The 15,069-nt window shown below is 40.8% G+C and overlaps 1 protein-coding gene across 1 annotated transcript; it reads left to right on the top strand.

Annotated features, from left to right (window-relative positions):
* Window positions 1–650: 650 nt before the first annotated feature.
* On the top strand, window positions 651–1,847 carry LOC142612941 (RING-H2 finger protein ATL64-like). The gene has a single exon (XM_075785115.1). It carries the CDS (start codon window positions 920–922, stop codon window positions 1,652–1,654), a length of 735 nt encoding a protein of 244 aa, XP_075641230.1. The 5' UTR covers window positions 651–919; the 3' UTR covers window positions 1,655–1,847.
* The last annotated feature ends 13,222 nt before the right edge of the window (window positions 1,848–15,069 follow it).

A 15,069-nucleotide genomic window follows, 5' to 3' on the forward strand; every position in this document is an offset into this window, starting at 1 on the left:
TATTAACAGAATAACAATTCGATCTACGAAAGTAATCATGGACACCATTTTATGATTTAACTGCTGATCTATATTAATAATAAAAAATTACATTTGTTGTCACAGCTGTTGATCTGTACTGCTTAATAATCTCACCAGCAGTAAGTACTTCAACACAGAGGTTTTGGAAATTAAGCAGAGTAGGGGTACATCAAAATAGATAGATATATTATTATACTACTTGATAAGGTTTTGGAAATTAAGCGGAGTAGGGGTACATCAAAATAGACATATATTATACTTCTTGATATATAAGATTATGTTTATAACAATTATTTCAAATAATCTTTTGTGTACTGTTACGGTCTCATCAAAATTGAGGGCATGTCTCTATAAATTATCTAACAGTTTTATAACTCAATTAACTATATTTTTATTTGGAAATGTCTTCGATTTATTGCCCATTATATCTTCCAATTATCCAAAAAACAATTATGGATAATATTCAATTATATGCATGTCACATCGTTATGTGCTTTATATGGTTATGCTAATCTATTTTATTGGATAAAAAAGATTAGAACTACTTGTGCTAAATAAAGTATAATATACTACTGTATGTCTGCAATACCAACTTGATCTGCAAAATGCAGAGTAGACGCTAAAAACAACAAAGAAAATGCAAAGCTCAAAAAAGGCAAAAACGAAACCCGTTTACTCGGCACATAGATATGTGTGAAGATATATGCTAGGAACCTTCCTCGCTCCTTTCCTAAACCTAAACCCCCAACCCCCCATAAATGTAAAAACCCCTTCTCCAATCGCTCACTCTCACTCTCACTCTCACTCATACACTTTCATCAAACACTTACCGACTCACTGACACGCGCACTTTCTTTCTCCCTCTCTAGATCCATCACTCTAGCTCTTTCTCTCTCTTATGGAGGCCAACGCAAGCTATGCTTTCAACGGAAAGATCATGCTAGCCACAGTGATTACTTTCTTCGTTGTTGTATTCATCTTGTTATGCTTTCATACCTACCCTTGTTGCTACAACAACAACCACAACCGTCGCCGTCGCCGTCGACGCCGCAGCCGCAGAGCTAGCCGGCTTTTCCTTGAAACTATTACTAATTACTCCAACACAGATGATTCTCTCTCAAAACAAGGCCTTGACCCTTCAATCCTCAAAGCCATCCCTACTTTCACCTACTCCTCCAAAACCGACTCGCTAGAATGTGCCGTGTGCTTGTCCGAGTTTGAAGATGATGAACAAGGCCGAGTCTTGCCCAAATGTGAACATACTTTTCACGTTGAGTGCATTGATACGTGGTTCCAGTCTCACTCTAGTTGCCCACTCTGTAGAGCCCCGGTTCAGGCCAATATTCCGGAGTCAAAACCCGAAATTTCGGCCGAAACGAAGGGTGAACCTTCTGGTTCATGTGCAGAATCAGGTCAGATGGGAGCACCTGAAATGGGTTTCTCTGGTTTTTCGCAGCAGGTGAGTTTGGTGGCCTCGGGTGGCCAGAGAAAGCCATTGGAGCTGGTGGGTATAGTTGTGGAGGTGCCTAGGCCGAGATTGTTGGATGAGATGGGTTTGGGTTCGCCCGGTGGACACGGGCTGAAGAATCCGGGTAATCGGGTTATAACTTTGAAGAGGATCTGCAGTATATAAGTGTGAATGCTCCGAATCGGAAAGTTAAGACCCGCATTCACTACTTGTTTCGTGTTATAGAAGGAACACGTGGCGGTTCATTTTGCATGCGTGGCAAATGTATACATTTTGATCTTGAATGTTGGTTTTACCCTTGTGGGGGATGTAGATATAGATACTAATTTAATACAGTTTTATTGTGTATTTCTTTAAATATTGGAAGTGAAGAATTTAAATAACAAAAAGTGAATAGACCAAAAAAGAAATATATAGATTGAATAGATTAGATTTTGCAAGTTAACAACAAAATTTTACTACATTTTTACAATAAATAAGATAAGAGGCCGAAGGAGAGGGGCTAACTTTTCAAAAAAATCCTCCCCCATTTTTGTATCTTTGATAAAGAAAAACAATTTTGGACATAACTTTTAATAATGGCTCATAAAGCATTTATATAGTTGACTAATAAATATTTTTTATTTTTTCTAATTACTCTTGTGTCATATAAGCTCATTAAATTAAAGTGTATTTAATATATACCTTACATAATTTAATTACTTTTTTTTTATTAAATTGGCCTGTATATTTTTAGACATGTCAAACTATTAAGGCTTATTTCTTCTTCTTCTTCCTTTTTTTTTTTTTTTTTCCTTTTCTTTTTACAAAGATATAAACACTTATTTGATGTAAATATTTTTGTTTACGTAATAAAATATAATTTTTTTCAACAAAAAAAAATGTAATAAAATATGATATGTTAAATCAAATTTAAAAACATTCCATATATAACTATAAGAAATAAATAAATAAATAAATATTATGTGTGTGTGTGTGTATATATATATATATAATATGTGTGTGTGTTATTTTTTGGATTTATATAAATATATAACTTGGCCTCTTGAAAAAAATTTTGGCTCCTGAGTAAGGTGTCAATCTACTCTAAGTTAAAATAAAATATTGTTAAATTTTATTACGTCTCTAAATTTCCTTTAATTTTAGTTAAAATAAAATATTACAATAGTAGATTTTATTGTGTCTCTAGATTTATCTTCACATCTTTATCATAAGAAAAAGAAAATAAATGAAAATGCAGTAGCCTTTAGAATTTGATATGCATACATGGAAAGCTGCTATGCAACCCCCTTCTTCGTATCCGATTGTTATTATTATTATTATTATTGTGGGTACAAGAATTAAAAAAAAAAAAAAAGGTAGTTACGCCACGTGTCATACCCATAGCCAAGGGGGCCATTATTGCGTTGAGGAGGTCACGCCCTCAGGCAGTAAGACCATGTCAGTGGCATGTTAACAGAGGAGATCATATTTTAGAGAAAGAGTTGCAAGGAAGAGGTTAGCTTTGACATAACTGAAGGGATGGTAGCTACTACCACATTTAATGCATCCCACCAACTCTCCTAGCTACATTTATGTGGAAAAGACCCCTAAATAGTGCTGCCTTGGCTGTCACAACTCACATGGGGTTTGGGAAGGTGTCTGATGGGACAAGCACTCAAGTAGTGGTCTGAATGATCAACAAATGGAGGGTCAAGATTATCTAAAGGGAACTATATAATGTAAGAGACCCTCCAGGGAGAAGGCATCGAAAAATCTGTAGAGAAAACACTGTAGCAACCAGAACTGAAATTGTATCTCAAATTAAAAGAAATATAGATAAGGACTACTCTCCTCGGATTTTCCCGAGGAAGGTATTCTTTGCACAGAGCTTATTTTTCTTTACTTTCTCACTATCTTTGATTCATTGTGCGTGTTATGTGATCCATTGAAGTCTAACTTTTAAGCCCACTCTCTACAAATTCATTGTATCGGGCTCTTTGGGCCCGAATCCATTCATCTTTTGGGCTTAGGAACCAAATCTTGCCTTTACAATTGGCGCCATTTGTGGGGAGGCTTGAGCTTTAGTAAGATCAACATTTAGCCATGGTAGGTTCGGGGCCTAAGTGGGAAGAATCTATTGGCTCCTAATGTTAGGATCATTTTCTCAATCTTGAGCGAAGAATGGATCGAGAGGTTAGCATGCACACCACACGCACAAGTAGCAGCCAGTCTCGAGGTGGGAGTCACGTCTCTCATAAGGAAAATACTAGAAGCCTGCAGTTTGAGATAAACCGATTGCGAAGAAAGTTACGCTGCAAGCAACGCAAAGGAACTCCTTCGAGTTCTAGCCATTCTTTTGATGATAATGGTGATAATAACTACCAGCCTAGATCGAAGATTCCTTCTAGTGAGTCTTTTTCATGTGACGAGGAGCGCTGTGATAGGCGAAGGGGGAAGAGTCCGTCTCGCGAGGGCTTGAGCAACGATGCTATGAGCAGAGCCCTAAATCAGATCTCCAAGTAACCTTTCACCCGTAGGATTGAGGTAGGAAGGCTTTCTCGGCGGTTCACTCAACCGACGTTCACCATGTACAATGGCAAAATAGACCCTGTGGAGCATGTTAACCACTTCAACCAAAGAATGGTTATTCACTCAAAGAATGAGACTTTGATGTGTAAGGTATTCCCATCGAGTTTGGGGCCCGTAGCGATAAGATGGTTTGATGGCTTAAGGGAAGGCTCTATTAACTCTTTTAAGGAGCTTACACGGGCCTTTGGATCTCGGTTATTCACTTGTAGTAGGGTTCCTTAGCCTTTGGACTCCCTGTTGTCTATGGCTATGCGAGAAGGGGAAATGCTGAAAACGTATTTCTACAGTTATTAGGAGATGTTTAACGAGATATATGAGAATTTCGATGAAGTGGCTATAAGGAAGTTCAAGGTCGGCCTACTTACCGAGCACGGTTTGAAGAAATCTTTGACTGGGAAGCCTGTTGAGAGTATGCGTCAACTCATGGACCGTATTGATAAATACAAGCAGGTTAAGGAAGATCAATAACAAGGATAAGGGAAAGCTAAGGTGGTCTTTTAGGACAGAAGGGATTTTAGGTCGGACCAATACAACAATAACTGTCCTCGGAGAGATTTTGCTGGGCAATTTGCATCTACAGCTGCCCAAGTGGTCAACACGGCGTTTCGAGAGCCAGTACATCAAATCTTGGAGAAAATTAAGAATAAGCCATACTTACAATGGCCAAATAAGATGGGAGGAGATCCCGTGAAGCGCAACCAAAGCCTTCATTGCCAATACCACCAAGAGTGAGGACACACTACAGAAGATTGCAGGACTTTGTGGAATCACCTAAGGTAGCTGGTCCAAAGTTGAAGCAATTCTTGTACCAACCCAGCGGTAGGGTGGCCAGGCAGGGTCAGGAGCTTAGGGAAATACTTCTGTAAGACCACCTTTAGGTACAATTAGTGTCATCCTGGCTAGTCCAAGGAGGACTGGTTCTCAACCATCTAGGGTGATGTTTGTAGCTCGATCATCTACAAGGGACTCGCCCCCTAATTCGAAGAAGGTTAAATCAGGAGGCCGACCAGCTTTGAGCTTTTCTGACGAGGATAAAATTGGAACCTTGCAGCCACACAATGACCCTCAGGATTGGAGGGTACGACGTTAAGAGGGTGCTAGTAGATCAGGGCAGCGGTGTCGAGATAATGTACCTCGACTTGTATAAGGGGTTGAAGCTGAGGCCCAAGGTCCTAGCCAGCTATGACTCCCCTCTGATATAATTCGATGGGAAAAATGTCTTTCCAAAGTGTCAAATTAGGCAACCTATATAGACAGGGTTAGAAGTCATGGAAGTGAACTTCATCGTGGTAGACGTGTACTCCCCCTATACTGCTATTATGGCGAGACCTTAGCTCCACGCCATGGGGGTTGTGCCTTCCACCCTGCACTTGAAGGTGAAGTATCTATTAAGGGATCAAGTTGAGGAATTGGTAGGAAGCCAATCTATGGCTAGGAAATGCATGGTGGCCGCAATTAGACATCAGACCGAGGGTGAGTCCTCAGTTTCTACGGGGCGGGACTTATAGCAATCAAAGGTGCCAGTGCTGTCCAGGGAGGTAGAGGAAGAAGGGGAAAAATGCGAGCAATTGGAAAGAGTCGTCATTGGCGACGATGAGGAGAAGTTCTTTCAGGTCGGAGTTCAGATGCCTTCTCGGGAAAGGCAAGAGCTGTTAGATTTTCTCAGAAAAACTATTGACGTGTTTGCATAGAGCGCCTAGGAAGCCCCTGGGGTAGATCCGGATTTTATTTGCCACCGTTTAAACGTCAATCCCTTTGCCATCCTCAAGAAGAAACCACCTCGGTGCTCATCTAGGAAACATTCTAACGTTGTTAAGGGGGAAGTACTCAAACTTAAATAGGCTGGGACCATAAAAAAAGTGTTTTACCCCAAGTGGCTGGCCAACACAGTGATGGTAAAAAAGAAAACCGGGAAGTGGCGAGTATGTGTAGACTTTACGAATTTAAATAAAGCTTGCCCAACGGACCCTTTCCCCCTGCCTTGGATAGATCAATTAGTGGATGCAACTATAGGCCATCCTTAGATGAGCTTTTTGGACGCCTTTCAGGGCTATCATCAGATACCGTTAGCTTTGGACAATCAAGAAAAAACTTTTTTTCTTACCCTCACTGGGAATTATCACTACAAAGTGATGCCATTTGGATTGAAAAATGTAGGGTCTACCTACCAGAGGATGATGACTAGGATGTTTGAATCTCAGTTGGGCAAAAATATTAAGGTGTATATAGATGATATGGTGGTGAAGAGTAAATTAAAGTCTGAGCATATAGACGACCTCGAGAATATTTTCGGGATACTGGGGAAATACAAATTGCGCCTTAATGCCGCTAAGTGTTCTTTCGGTGTAGGCTATGGCAAGCTTCTGGGTTATATGTTACCCATTGTGGAATCGAAGTTGACCCTAATCAGATTAAAGCAATTAACAACTTGCAACCCTCTCGAAACCCCAAAGAGGTCTAGAAGTTGACAGGAATAACTGCCACTTTGAATCGATTCATTTCTCGGTCAGCAAACAGGTGTAGGCCTTTCTTCCAGTTGTTGCATAAGTAGAAGGAATTTGAATGGACAGAGAAATGTTCCTCAGCCTTCCAGTAACTGAAGGAATATCTTTCTCGGCCACCTATTATGTCCAAACTTGAGGAAGAGGAGGTTCTATTTGCCTACATTGTTGTAGCCTCACACGCAGTGAGTCTGGTGCTGATATGGGTTGATGAAGGGTACATAAACCAATTTATTATGTGAGCAAATCACTACATGAGGCAGAGGTTCGTTATTTACCCTTGGAGAAGGCCATCTTAGCGGTAGTACATGCTACACGGAAGCTCCCACATTACTTCCAGGCTCACACTGTTGTGGTTTTAACCTAACTCCATCTTCGACCACTACTTCAGAAAGCTGATTACACAGGGAGGATTGTGAAATGAGGGACAATCCTAGGAGCTTTCGATATCAAGTATATGCCTCGCACTTCTATAAATGGTCAGGTCCTTGCAGATTTGGTGACTGAGTTTACTGAGCCTTCCTTAGAAAAAAAGGTGAAGGGCCAAATATGGATGGAAAATCAGTTGGCATGATCTCCTTGCGGGAACCTCTATCTTGGAAGGTGTATGTTGATGGCACAACAAATCAAAGGGGACCAGGAGTGGGGCTAGTTGTGGTATCTTTTGAAAGGATCATCATTGAGAAATCCTTAAGACCAGACTTCTAGGTCACGACTAATGAGGCTGAGTATGAGGTTTTGTTGGTAGGAATGACTATGGTTCAGAAAATGGGAGAAAAAATGGTGGAGATATTTTCAGATTCGAGGTTGGTTGTAGACTAGGTAAAGGGAGAATTGGAAGCTAGGGACATGTGAATGCAGGACTATTTGAGTCAAGTAAGACACTTGCAATTAAGGTTTGAATCTTTCTCCTTACAACAAATCCCAAGGAGCAGAAATGCGCATGCTGACTCTCTTGCCACCCTTGCAACCTCTTCGGCGCAGAGTTTACCTCGAGTTATCCTAGTTGAAGATTTGTATAAGCCTACCGAGACGAAAAAGCAGAGTGCCCTTATTCACCAGATCAGGGTAGGGTTTAGCTGGATGGATCTTATTGTGCTGTTTCTTAGGGATGACATTTTACCCAAGGAAAAAGGAGAGGCTGATAAAGTGTGGAGAAAAGCTCCTCGATTCTGTTATCTAAGTATTAAAAGTTATTCAAGTGCTCTTTTTCTGGGCTATATTTGCTATGCGTTCATCCTGAGACAGTGGACCCACTCTTAGAGAAGCTACACGAAGGGATTTGTGGAAGTCATACATGGGGTAGGTCATTGTCTCACAAGGCCCTTACCTAAGGGTATTGGTGGCCAAGTATGCAAAAGAAAGCACAGGAATACTTGAAGAAGTGTGACCAATGCCAGAGGTATGCCTTAAATATTCATCAGCCAGTGGATGTTTTCAATCCTTTGTCTAGCACCTACCCTTTTGCCCAGTGGGGCTTGGACATTGTGGGGCCCTCCCCTAAAGCGATAGAAAACAGGAGGTGGCTGTTGGTCGGCACTGATTACTTCACTAAGTGGGTTGAAACTGAGCCCCAGTCAAATATTAGAGATGTGAACGCCAAGAGATTTGTGTGAAAAATATTGTCACTCAGTTTGGGATTCCTCACACCCTCATCTCAGACAATGGTCTTTAGTTTGATAGCAAAACCTTCAGAAGGTACTGCTGTGATTTGGGCATTAAGAATAGGTACTCCATCCCGGCTTATTCGCAGGGGAATGGACAGGCTAAGATTGTCAATAAGGTCATAATGACTGGACTCAAGAAGATGCTAGATTATGCAAAGGGTAGATGGGTGGAAGAGCTGCCACACATTCTTTGGACATATCAAACCACCCCTTGAAGGTCAACAGGGGAGACACCCTTTTCAATAACTAATGGAGCCGAGGTTGTGATTCCTCTAGAGATTGGATTTGCAACGCTGAGGATAAGCTTATTCACTTCAGACAACAACGACAACCTGCTGAAAAAGAGCCTGGATTTAACTGAAAAATGAAGGAAAAATGTCATGGTTCAATTAGCATATTATCAACAAAAGCTTAAATAGGGGTATGACTCAAGCGTGAAATTAAGACTATTAGCCCCAGGGGACTTGGTATTGAGAAAGGTTGTGGATACTGCAAAAAAACTAGCATGGGGAAAGTTAGGGCCTAATTGGAAAGGGTCATACCGTATCACCTAGATACCTGGAATAAGTGCATACTTCCTAGAAGATTTGGACAAAAATATTGTACCACGCTCTTGGAATATAAATAACCTGCGAAGTTATTATTATTAATGAAAGGCAAATCTGTCATGTTTTTGTTAACGTTATGTGTCATCCTAATTACTTGTGTGGAAATTAAACAGAACTTTGGTCAAGTCTGGTTCCTCAAACCACATACCTTGGGTAAATTAATATTCCTAATTACTTGTGTGGATATTAAACAAAACCTCGGTAATGTCTAATTCCTCAGACCAAATACCTTGGGTAAATTAATATTTATAATTACTTGTCTGAATGTTAAACGGAACCTTAGTCATGCCTGGCTTCTCGGATCACATACCCTGGGTAAATTAATATTCCTAATTACTTGTATGAATATTAAACAGAACCTTAGTCATGTTTGGTTCCTTAGACCACATACCTTAGGTAAATTGATATTTCAGCTCACTTATGTGGATGTTAAACAGAACCTTGGCCATGCCTTGGGTAAATTAACACATTGGTTAAACCCTTCAAGGGCCAGACAAAACCTCAACCTTGCCTGACCCTCAGACCAACATCCTGGGTAAACTAACACCCTGCAATTTTGTTAAGTGTGAGACCTTGACACGCTCATCGTCATAGGAGCATAAGGATTCTCCCTGGGCTTTGGCTAAAGGATCCTGAAGGTACGTTCCTAAGATACTCCTAAGGTGGGAGATATCAAACACACCTCTCCTTGCTAAGTGTTCTATTATACAAATTTCAATGCCAACGCTTAGTTGCTTTTCTCACTACCCATGTGGGCTTAGTTTACTTGATTTTATAACAACTCACTACTGATAGCTTTTTGTCAAGACATGGGTTTTCACCTTTAGTAGCTTCATTAGCTTGACCTTTAGGCAAAAGTCAAAATGACCAACACAACCAATTAGAAATAAACATTGGAAAGAGGAGAGAAACAAAGGTTCACTTGCTATAGAACAAAAGTCCATGTCTTTTCATTAATTAAGAATGGAGATACATCTTAAACATGGAAAACTACCATAACCAAGGAAAATTACATGTAAAAAAAAAAAAAAAAAAGAAAGGGAAAAAGAGTAAAAGAAAAAGATCTTAAACTATGCCTTAGCTGGTGGAGGGTCTTCTTTGCTACCTAGCTGGGAGACAAGTGGGTCAGTGGCCTTAGGATCAACTTTTTTGGATTTGGGATCAGCCTCCTTTGACTAGGGAGCAGCATCTTTGGCCTTGGGAGTGGCATCCTTGAGCTTGAGAGCAGCCTTTGGACCCTTGGCTTTTGGCAGGGGCTTGACCTTCTTGCCTTGCCTTTATCCTCTAGCTGAGAACCACCTTGGTCAGCCCCCTTACCCTTAGCCACTTCAACCCCTTGGCCTTGGTCACCAGCCTGGCCAGGCCCTTTGGAGACCTCGAGAGGAGGAAGAGAGGCTTGGGTGATAGAGGGCTGCTTAGAGGAGATTGGTGCGAGGACAGTAGGAGGAAGGAGTGTATCTAGAACTTCACGAATGTCTGGAGGGTAGTAGACATTCTTAGCCTTCCTTTACTTTGAAGCAGTAAGGACTCCTGCCAGGTTGAGTGCTTCTATCCACACCTCTTGGTAGTAATCCCTGCAGACCTTAGCCAGCTCCTGCACTAGGTGAATCTCAATCTCTTGCACCCTAAGGTTGTAGGATGCTTGCTCCGCAGCTTCCTTAGCCACGCTACCAGCCTCCTTAGCCTTCTTTAATTTTGCCTTCAGGTTCGTGGCTTGCTGCTTGGCTGTGGCTAGCTCAATCTCAGCGTAATGGAGCTTATTACGCTGATCCTCAGCTTGCTCTTGAGCATTCTTGAGACCAGCCTCGGCGCTTTTCCTCTCCCTCTCCTCCGCTGTTAATTTCTCGGTGAGCTCCTTGACCTTCTGCTTAGCGGTGCCCAGGGCCTCACTGGTCTTGGCGTGAAAGTTGGCCTTAACCTTGGCCTCGTTTCGGGGGTCGTTCACCCACTCCTCAACCGTGAAGACCTCCTGGATGGCTTGCACGAAAATAACAAACGAGTACGCTATTATTATAAGAAGAAGGTGACCTAACTTGGTGTCAGCAAGGCGTGTCTAGAAACTCACCAAGGTCAGGTCCCTTTTTAGGGACAAAAAGAGTTCTAGTTGCCTCACATTCCTTAAGGCAGCCATATCCTTAGGCAGTAAAAGGGGCTGCTCTAGGCCTCGGCGAGGTAGTAGGCGTGCCCTTTTTGGAACTCCCTGATGGAGGAGTTCCGCGATATAGCTACCCTTTCTAGCTTTAGCCGAGGCTCCTACACTAGGTTTTGAGGGCACACCTCGGCCACAGTATGGTCCTCTTTGCTTTTGATCGAGGAGGCCCTCCCCTTACCCTTGGCTGTCTTCTGTTGCTTGGGCTCCTTTTGAGGGACCAACTCCCCCTCTTCGGCCAACTCTTTCTCCTTCCTCTTCTTCTTCAAGTTGGCGACAGCAAACGGGTTAACTGTAGGAGGAGGAGGAGGGGGGGGAGCAAGGGAAGACTGAGACCCCGAGGCGTCCTTGGGTGCCGACCTCTTGGCCCTGTCCACGAGGAGCTCACACAAGCCATTCTTCTTGTTCAGAGCCATTTCTTCTTCTTCTTCTTCTTCTTCTTCTTCCTCTAAACTGTCGTCCACTTGAGCAACTATGAACCTGGGGGTATGAACGCCGGAAGACCTGTCAAGCTCGTTCTTCGAGTTCGAGACTTGGATCACAAGCTCTTCTTGCTCCATTCTCTCTTCCTTGAGATGAAACTTGTCTATCTCTGCCTTGAGTGACAGCAGCGATAAAGCTGTCTCCTCCTTTGGAACTGCTACTTTGTGGGGAGCATGGTGGGAGGGCAGTTCGACTTGCACGATGTCTTCTCTAGCAAGGAACCCGAGTACTAAGATGTCTATCTGAGCCAACTGAGGATCGCCGGCTCTGATCACGTAGCCCAAGTCTTGGAACTTGTAGGATAAGGGCTCGAAGCTGAGGATGAGATGGACGACTTTCAACTGTCTATCCTCACTTACAAACACCTCGGATCTCAACATTCTATTAAGATCGGGAACATTGACAAAGTTGATGTTAGGAGCTACGTATATTTTATCTGAAAAAATTGTCAAGAAGCAAAATACAATCAAAATAATGAGGCCCTTCATCAGAGAGAAACAAAATACGAAAAGAAATGAGAAAGCAGCAAAACTACAGGATTAGTGCCCATGTTAAAGGACTTAAACCTAGGGTACCCTACTTGGCTCTTCTTCCCGGACTAGGCAGTGAAGACCGTCGTGCCATTCATCCGAGACAATCTAAAAGTCATCTTTTATGCCATTGTTGGATTTGGGGAGACATTAGACGAGCCTCACAATAGAAGACTTAAACTTGAGGTAATACCCCGAGTCTATGAGCAGATGACACTCATACATCCAAAAAACGTCGTGCCAGGTGAGGTTTAACCCTATTTGCTCGTTGAGAGCATCTACATTACCCAAGACTCTAAATAGGTTGGGCGCGCATTGGTAAGGGCAGATCCTATAGGCTATCAGGTAGTCCCTAGTCACCCTCCCCATGGGTAGTCTTATCCCCCCTTTTATGAAGGCAATCATGGGAGACAACTTTCTATTCCCTTCTGTGGGTAAGCCACCTACCTGGAGGGCAGTATCGCAAGGAAACGCCTTGGGGAATGCGGTACAAGGTCCTAAATCCCTCCATACCAGTAGGAGAATCCACTAGGTGAGTAAATCTACCCATCAGAGCAAACTAAAGAGAAGTGAAGGAAATATTTGTGAAGAAGAAGTAAAAAGTAGAAAGCCAAGGAGTAAATAACTTAAGAATGAAAAAACTTACGAAAATATGGACAATGGTCACTTCAAGAGCTTCTTGAAAGTTTGAAGATTTGGGAGGTCTTGAAAGTTTGGAGATTTAGGAAGTCTTGAAAGTTCAAAGATTGGGAAAATGAGAGAAATGAATCCCCCAGGCGCCTTATATAAGAGGCAGAATTGAGTGGGAGTTATCCCGCCCAAAATTTGAGGAGAAATGCCAGCTGTAGGATCTCTATCTCACTATAGGACGTGGGGAACAAAGTGCAGCCTAGAGCATTTAATGAGACGTTGCGGACTTCGAAGCGCCAAAACGATTACGGGGCACGCGAAGTGACATTCTCATGTGTGGAAGTCAAAGAAGCGTGTGGAATTAATTATCCAAGGTCAAAACCCCACTTTTCTCATCGGATAAAAGGAAAGAAAACCACAGTTTTAAGGGGCTATTGTGGGGTATAGGAATAAAAAAAGAAGAAGGTAATTGTGCCACGTATCATACCCATGGCTGAAAGGGCCATTATTGTGTCGAGGAAGTCACGCCCTTAGGCACTAAGGCCATGTTAGTGGCACGTTACTAGAGGAGGTCATACTATAGAGAAAGATCTTCGGGAAAGGGGTTAGTCCTGACATGATTAAAGGGATGGTGGCTGCCACCACATTTAATGCATCTTACCAAACCTTTTGGCTGCATTTATGTAGAGAAGACCCCCTAAATAGTGTTGCCTTTGCTGCCACAACTCACAAAGGGTTTAGGAAGGTATCTGATGGGACAAACACTCAAGTAGTGACCTGAAAGATCAACAAATGGAGGGTCAAGATCATTTAAAGGGAGCTATATAATGTAAGAGACCCTCCAGGGAGAAGGCATTGGAAAGTCTATAAAGAAAACACTGTAGTAACCAGAACTAAAATTGTATCCCAGATTAAAAGAAATATAAATAAGGACAACTCTCCTCGAATTTTCCCGAGGAAGGTTTTCTTTGCGCAGAATTTGTTTTTCTTTACTTTCTCACTATCTTTGATTCACTGTGCGTGTTGTGTGATCCATTGAAACATAACTTTTAAGCCCACTTTCTACAAATTTATTGTATTGGGCTCTTTGGGCTTGAATCCATTCATCTTTTGGACTTAGGACCCAAAACCTGCCCTTATTATTATTATTATTATTATTATTATTATTATTATTATTATTATTATTATTATTATTATTATTATTATTATTATTATTATTCGATTGTTACCATTTTTTTTAATGGACGATTGCTACCATTTGCGATAAGTAATAATTGTGTTTGAAGTATACTGATATTATTATTTTTATTATCATTTATTTATTTAAGAATCTTGTATGAGTTGTATCCTTAAATACTGATGCACATTTGAAGACAATTTTTTAGTTTGTTTTCTTAAGAAAGCATCTTAAGACCTCCGGCACACCTTATAAGATTTTTATTTGAATCCAGTTAACGGTTAGGTATTATGAAAAATATAAAAAGTTATAAAAAAAATCCGTCATTTATTTTTTTTAATAAAATTTTTTCCTAAATTAACGCCCTTAAAGCATCAATTAACTTATTAGTTAATTCAGCTGGTAAAACTTTTAATGGTCAAATAAGAGATCTAGGTTTAAATATCTATCTACACCAAAAGCTTATTTGTGTTGTGATCTTATAATAAAAAGATATCATTTGAAGTAAACGTCATAGGTTGAAACTCTAAATAAAAAAGTTTATATATTTTTATTTTTACCACCTAGAGTGACATATGGCATTAGGTTTTACAATTCCTACAAAATAATCTAGAGTTAATTTGGCATTCATATTTTTCAGTAACTCTATATTGCTTAAAGGTGAGAAAAAAAAAAAAAAGGTTGCACTCTGTAGTGCATGGGTCATTTTCTATTATGTAGTGCTGTATTTTTTAGAATACAGTTATTTTTGAAACTGATTCTAAGCTATGCATTGATTAGAGGCGCTGCAAAATCCAAATGGAAAGGCACTTTGGAGAATTGCTCATTGTATTGCTGAAACAAGAAGGTTAGCTAAAGGCTGTTCCAAATCATTGGATTTCAAATTCAAATCCAAATCCAAATCCAAATGTTGTCATCTAAATACAACCTTAAGTGTATTCCTTTAATTGGGTTGAAAGGGAAGCCAACTGTGCCCGTCATGTACTTGCTACTTGGTCTCTAAGGTGTCATCATTTTGGTTCCTTTTGATATCAGTTCTTTTTTTTTTTTGATAGGCTTTTGATATCAGTTCTGGTCTTCAGGATTTTGTAAATGTTGTTTTTTCTGAGTTCAATTTACAGTGTTTTTCTGTAAATGTTGTTTGGTCTGTGACTTAAATTGTAGCTTTTTGCTGTACTGCTTTCTGTTCCTTTTGATAAAAAAAGAAGAAGAAGAGTATTTTTTAGGATACAGCTGATCCTTTGAATTTCTTTAACTTTTTTGC

This window comes from Castanea sativa, chromosome 10, assembly GCF_040712315.1.
Source record: "Castanea sativa cultivar Marrone di Chiusa Pesio chromosome 10, ASM4071231v1".
NCBI classification, from domain to species: domain Eukaryota; kingdom Viridiplantae; phylum Streptophyta; class Magnoliopsida; order Fagales; family Fagaceae; genus Castanea; species Castanea sativa.

Bases quoted from the DNA above. Each gene is read 5' to 3' on its own strand.
- LOC142612941 (XM_075785115.1), top strand. From the start codon at position 920: ATGGAGGCCAACGCAAGCTATGCTTTCAACGGAAAGATCATGCTAGCC.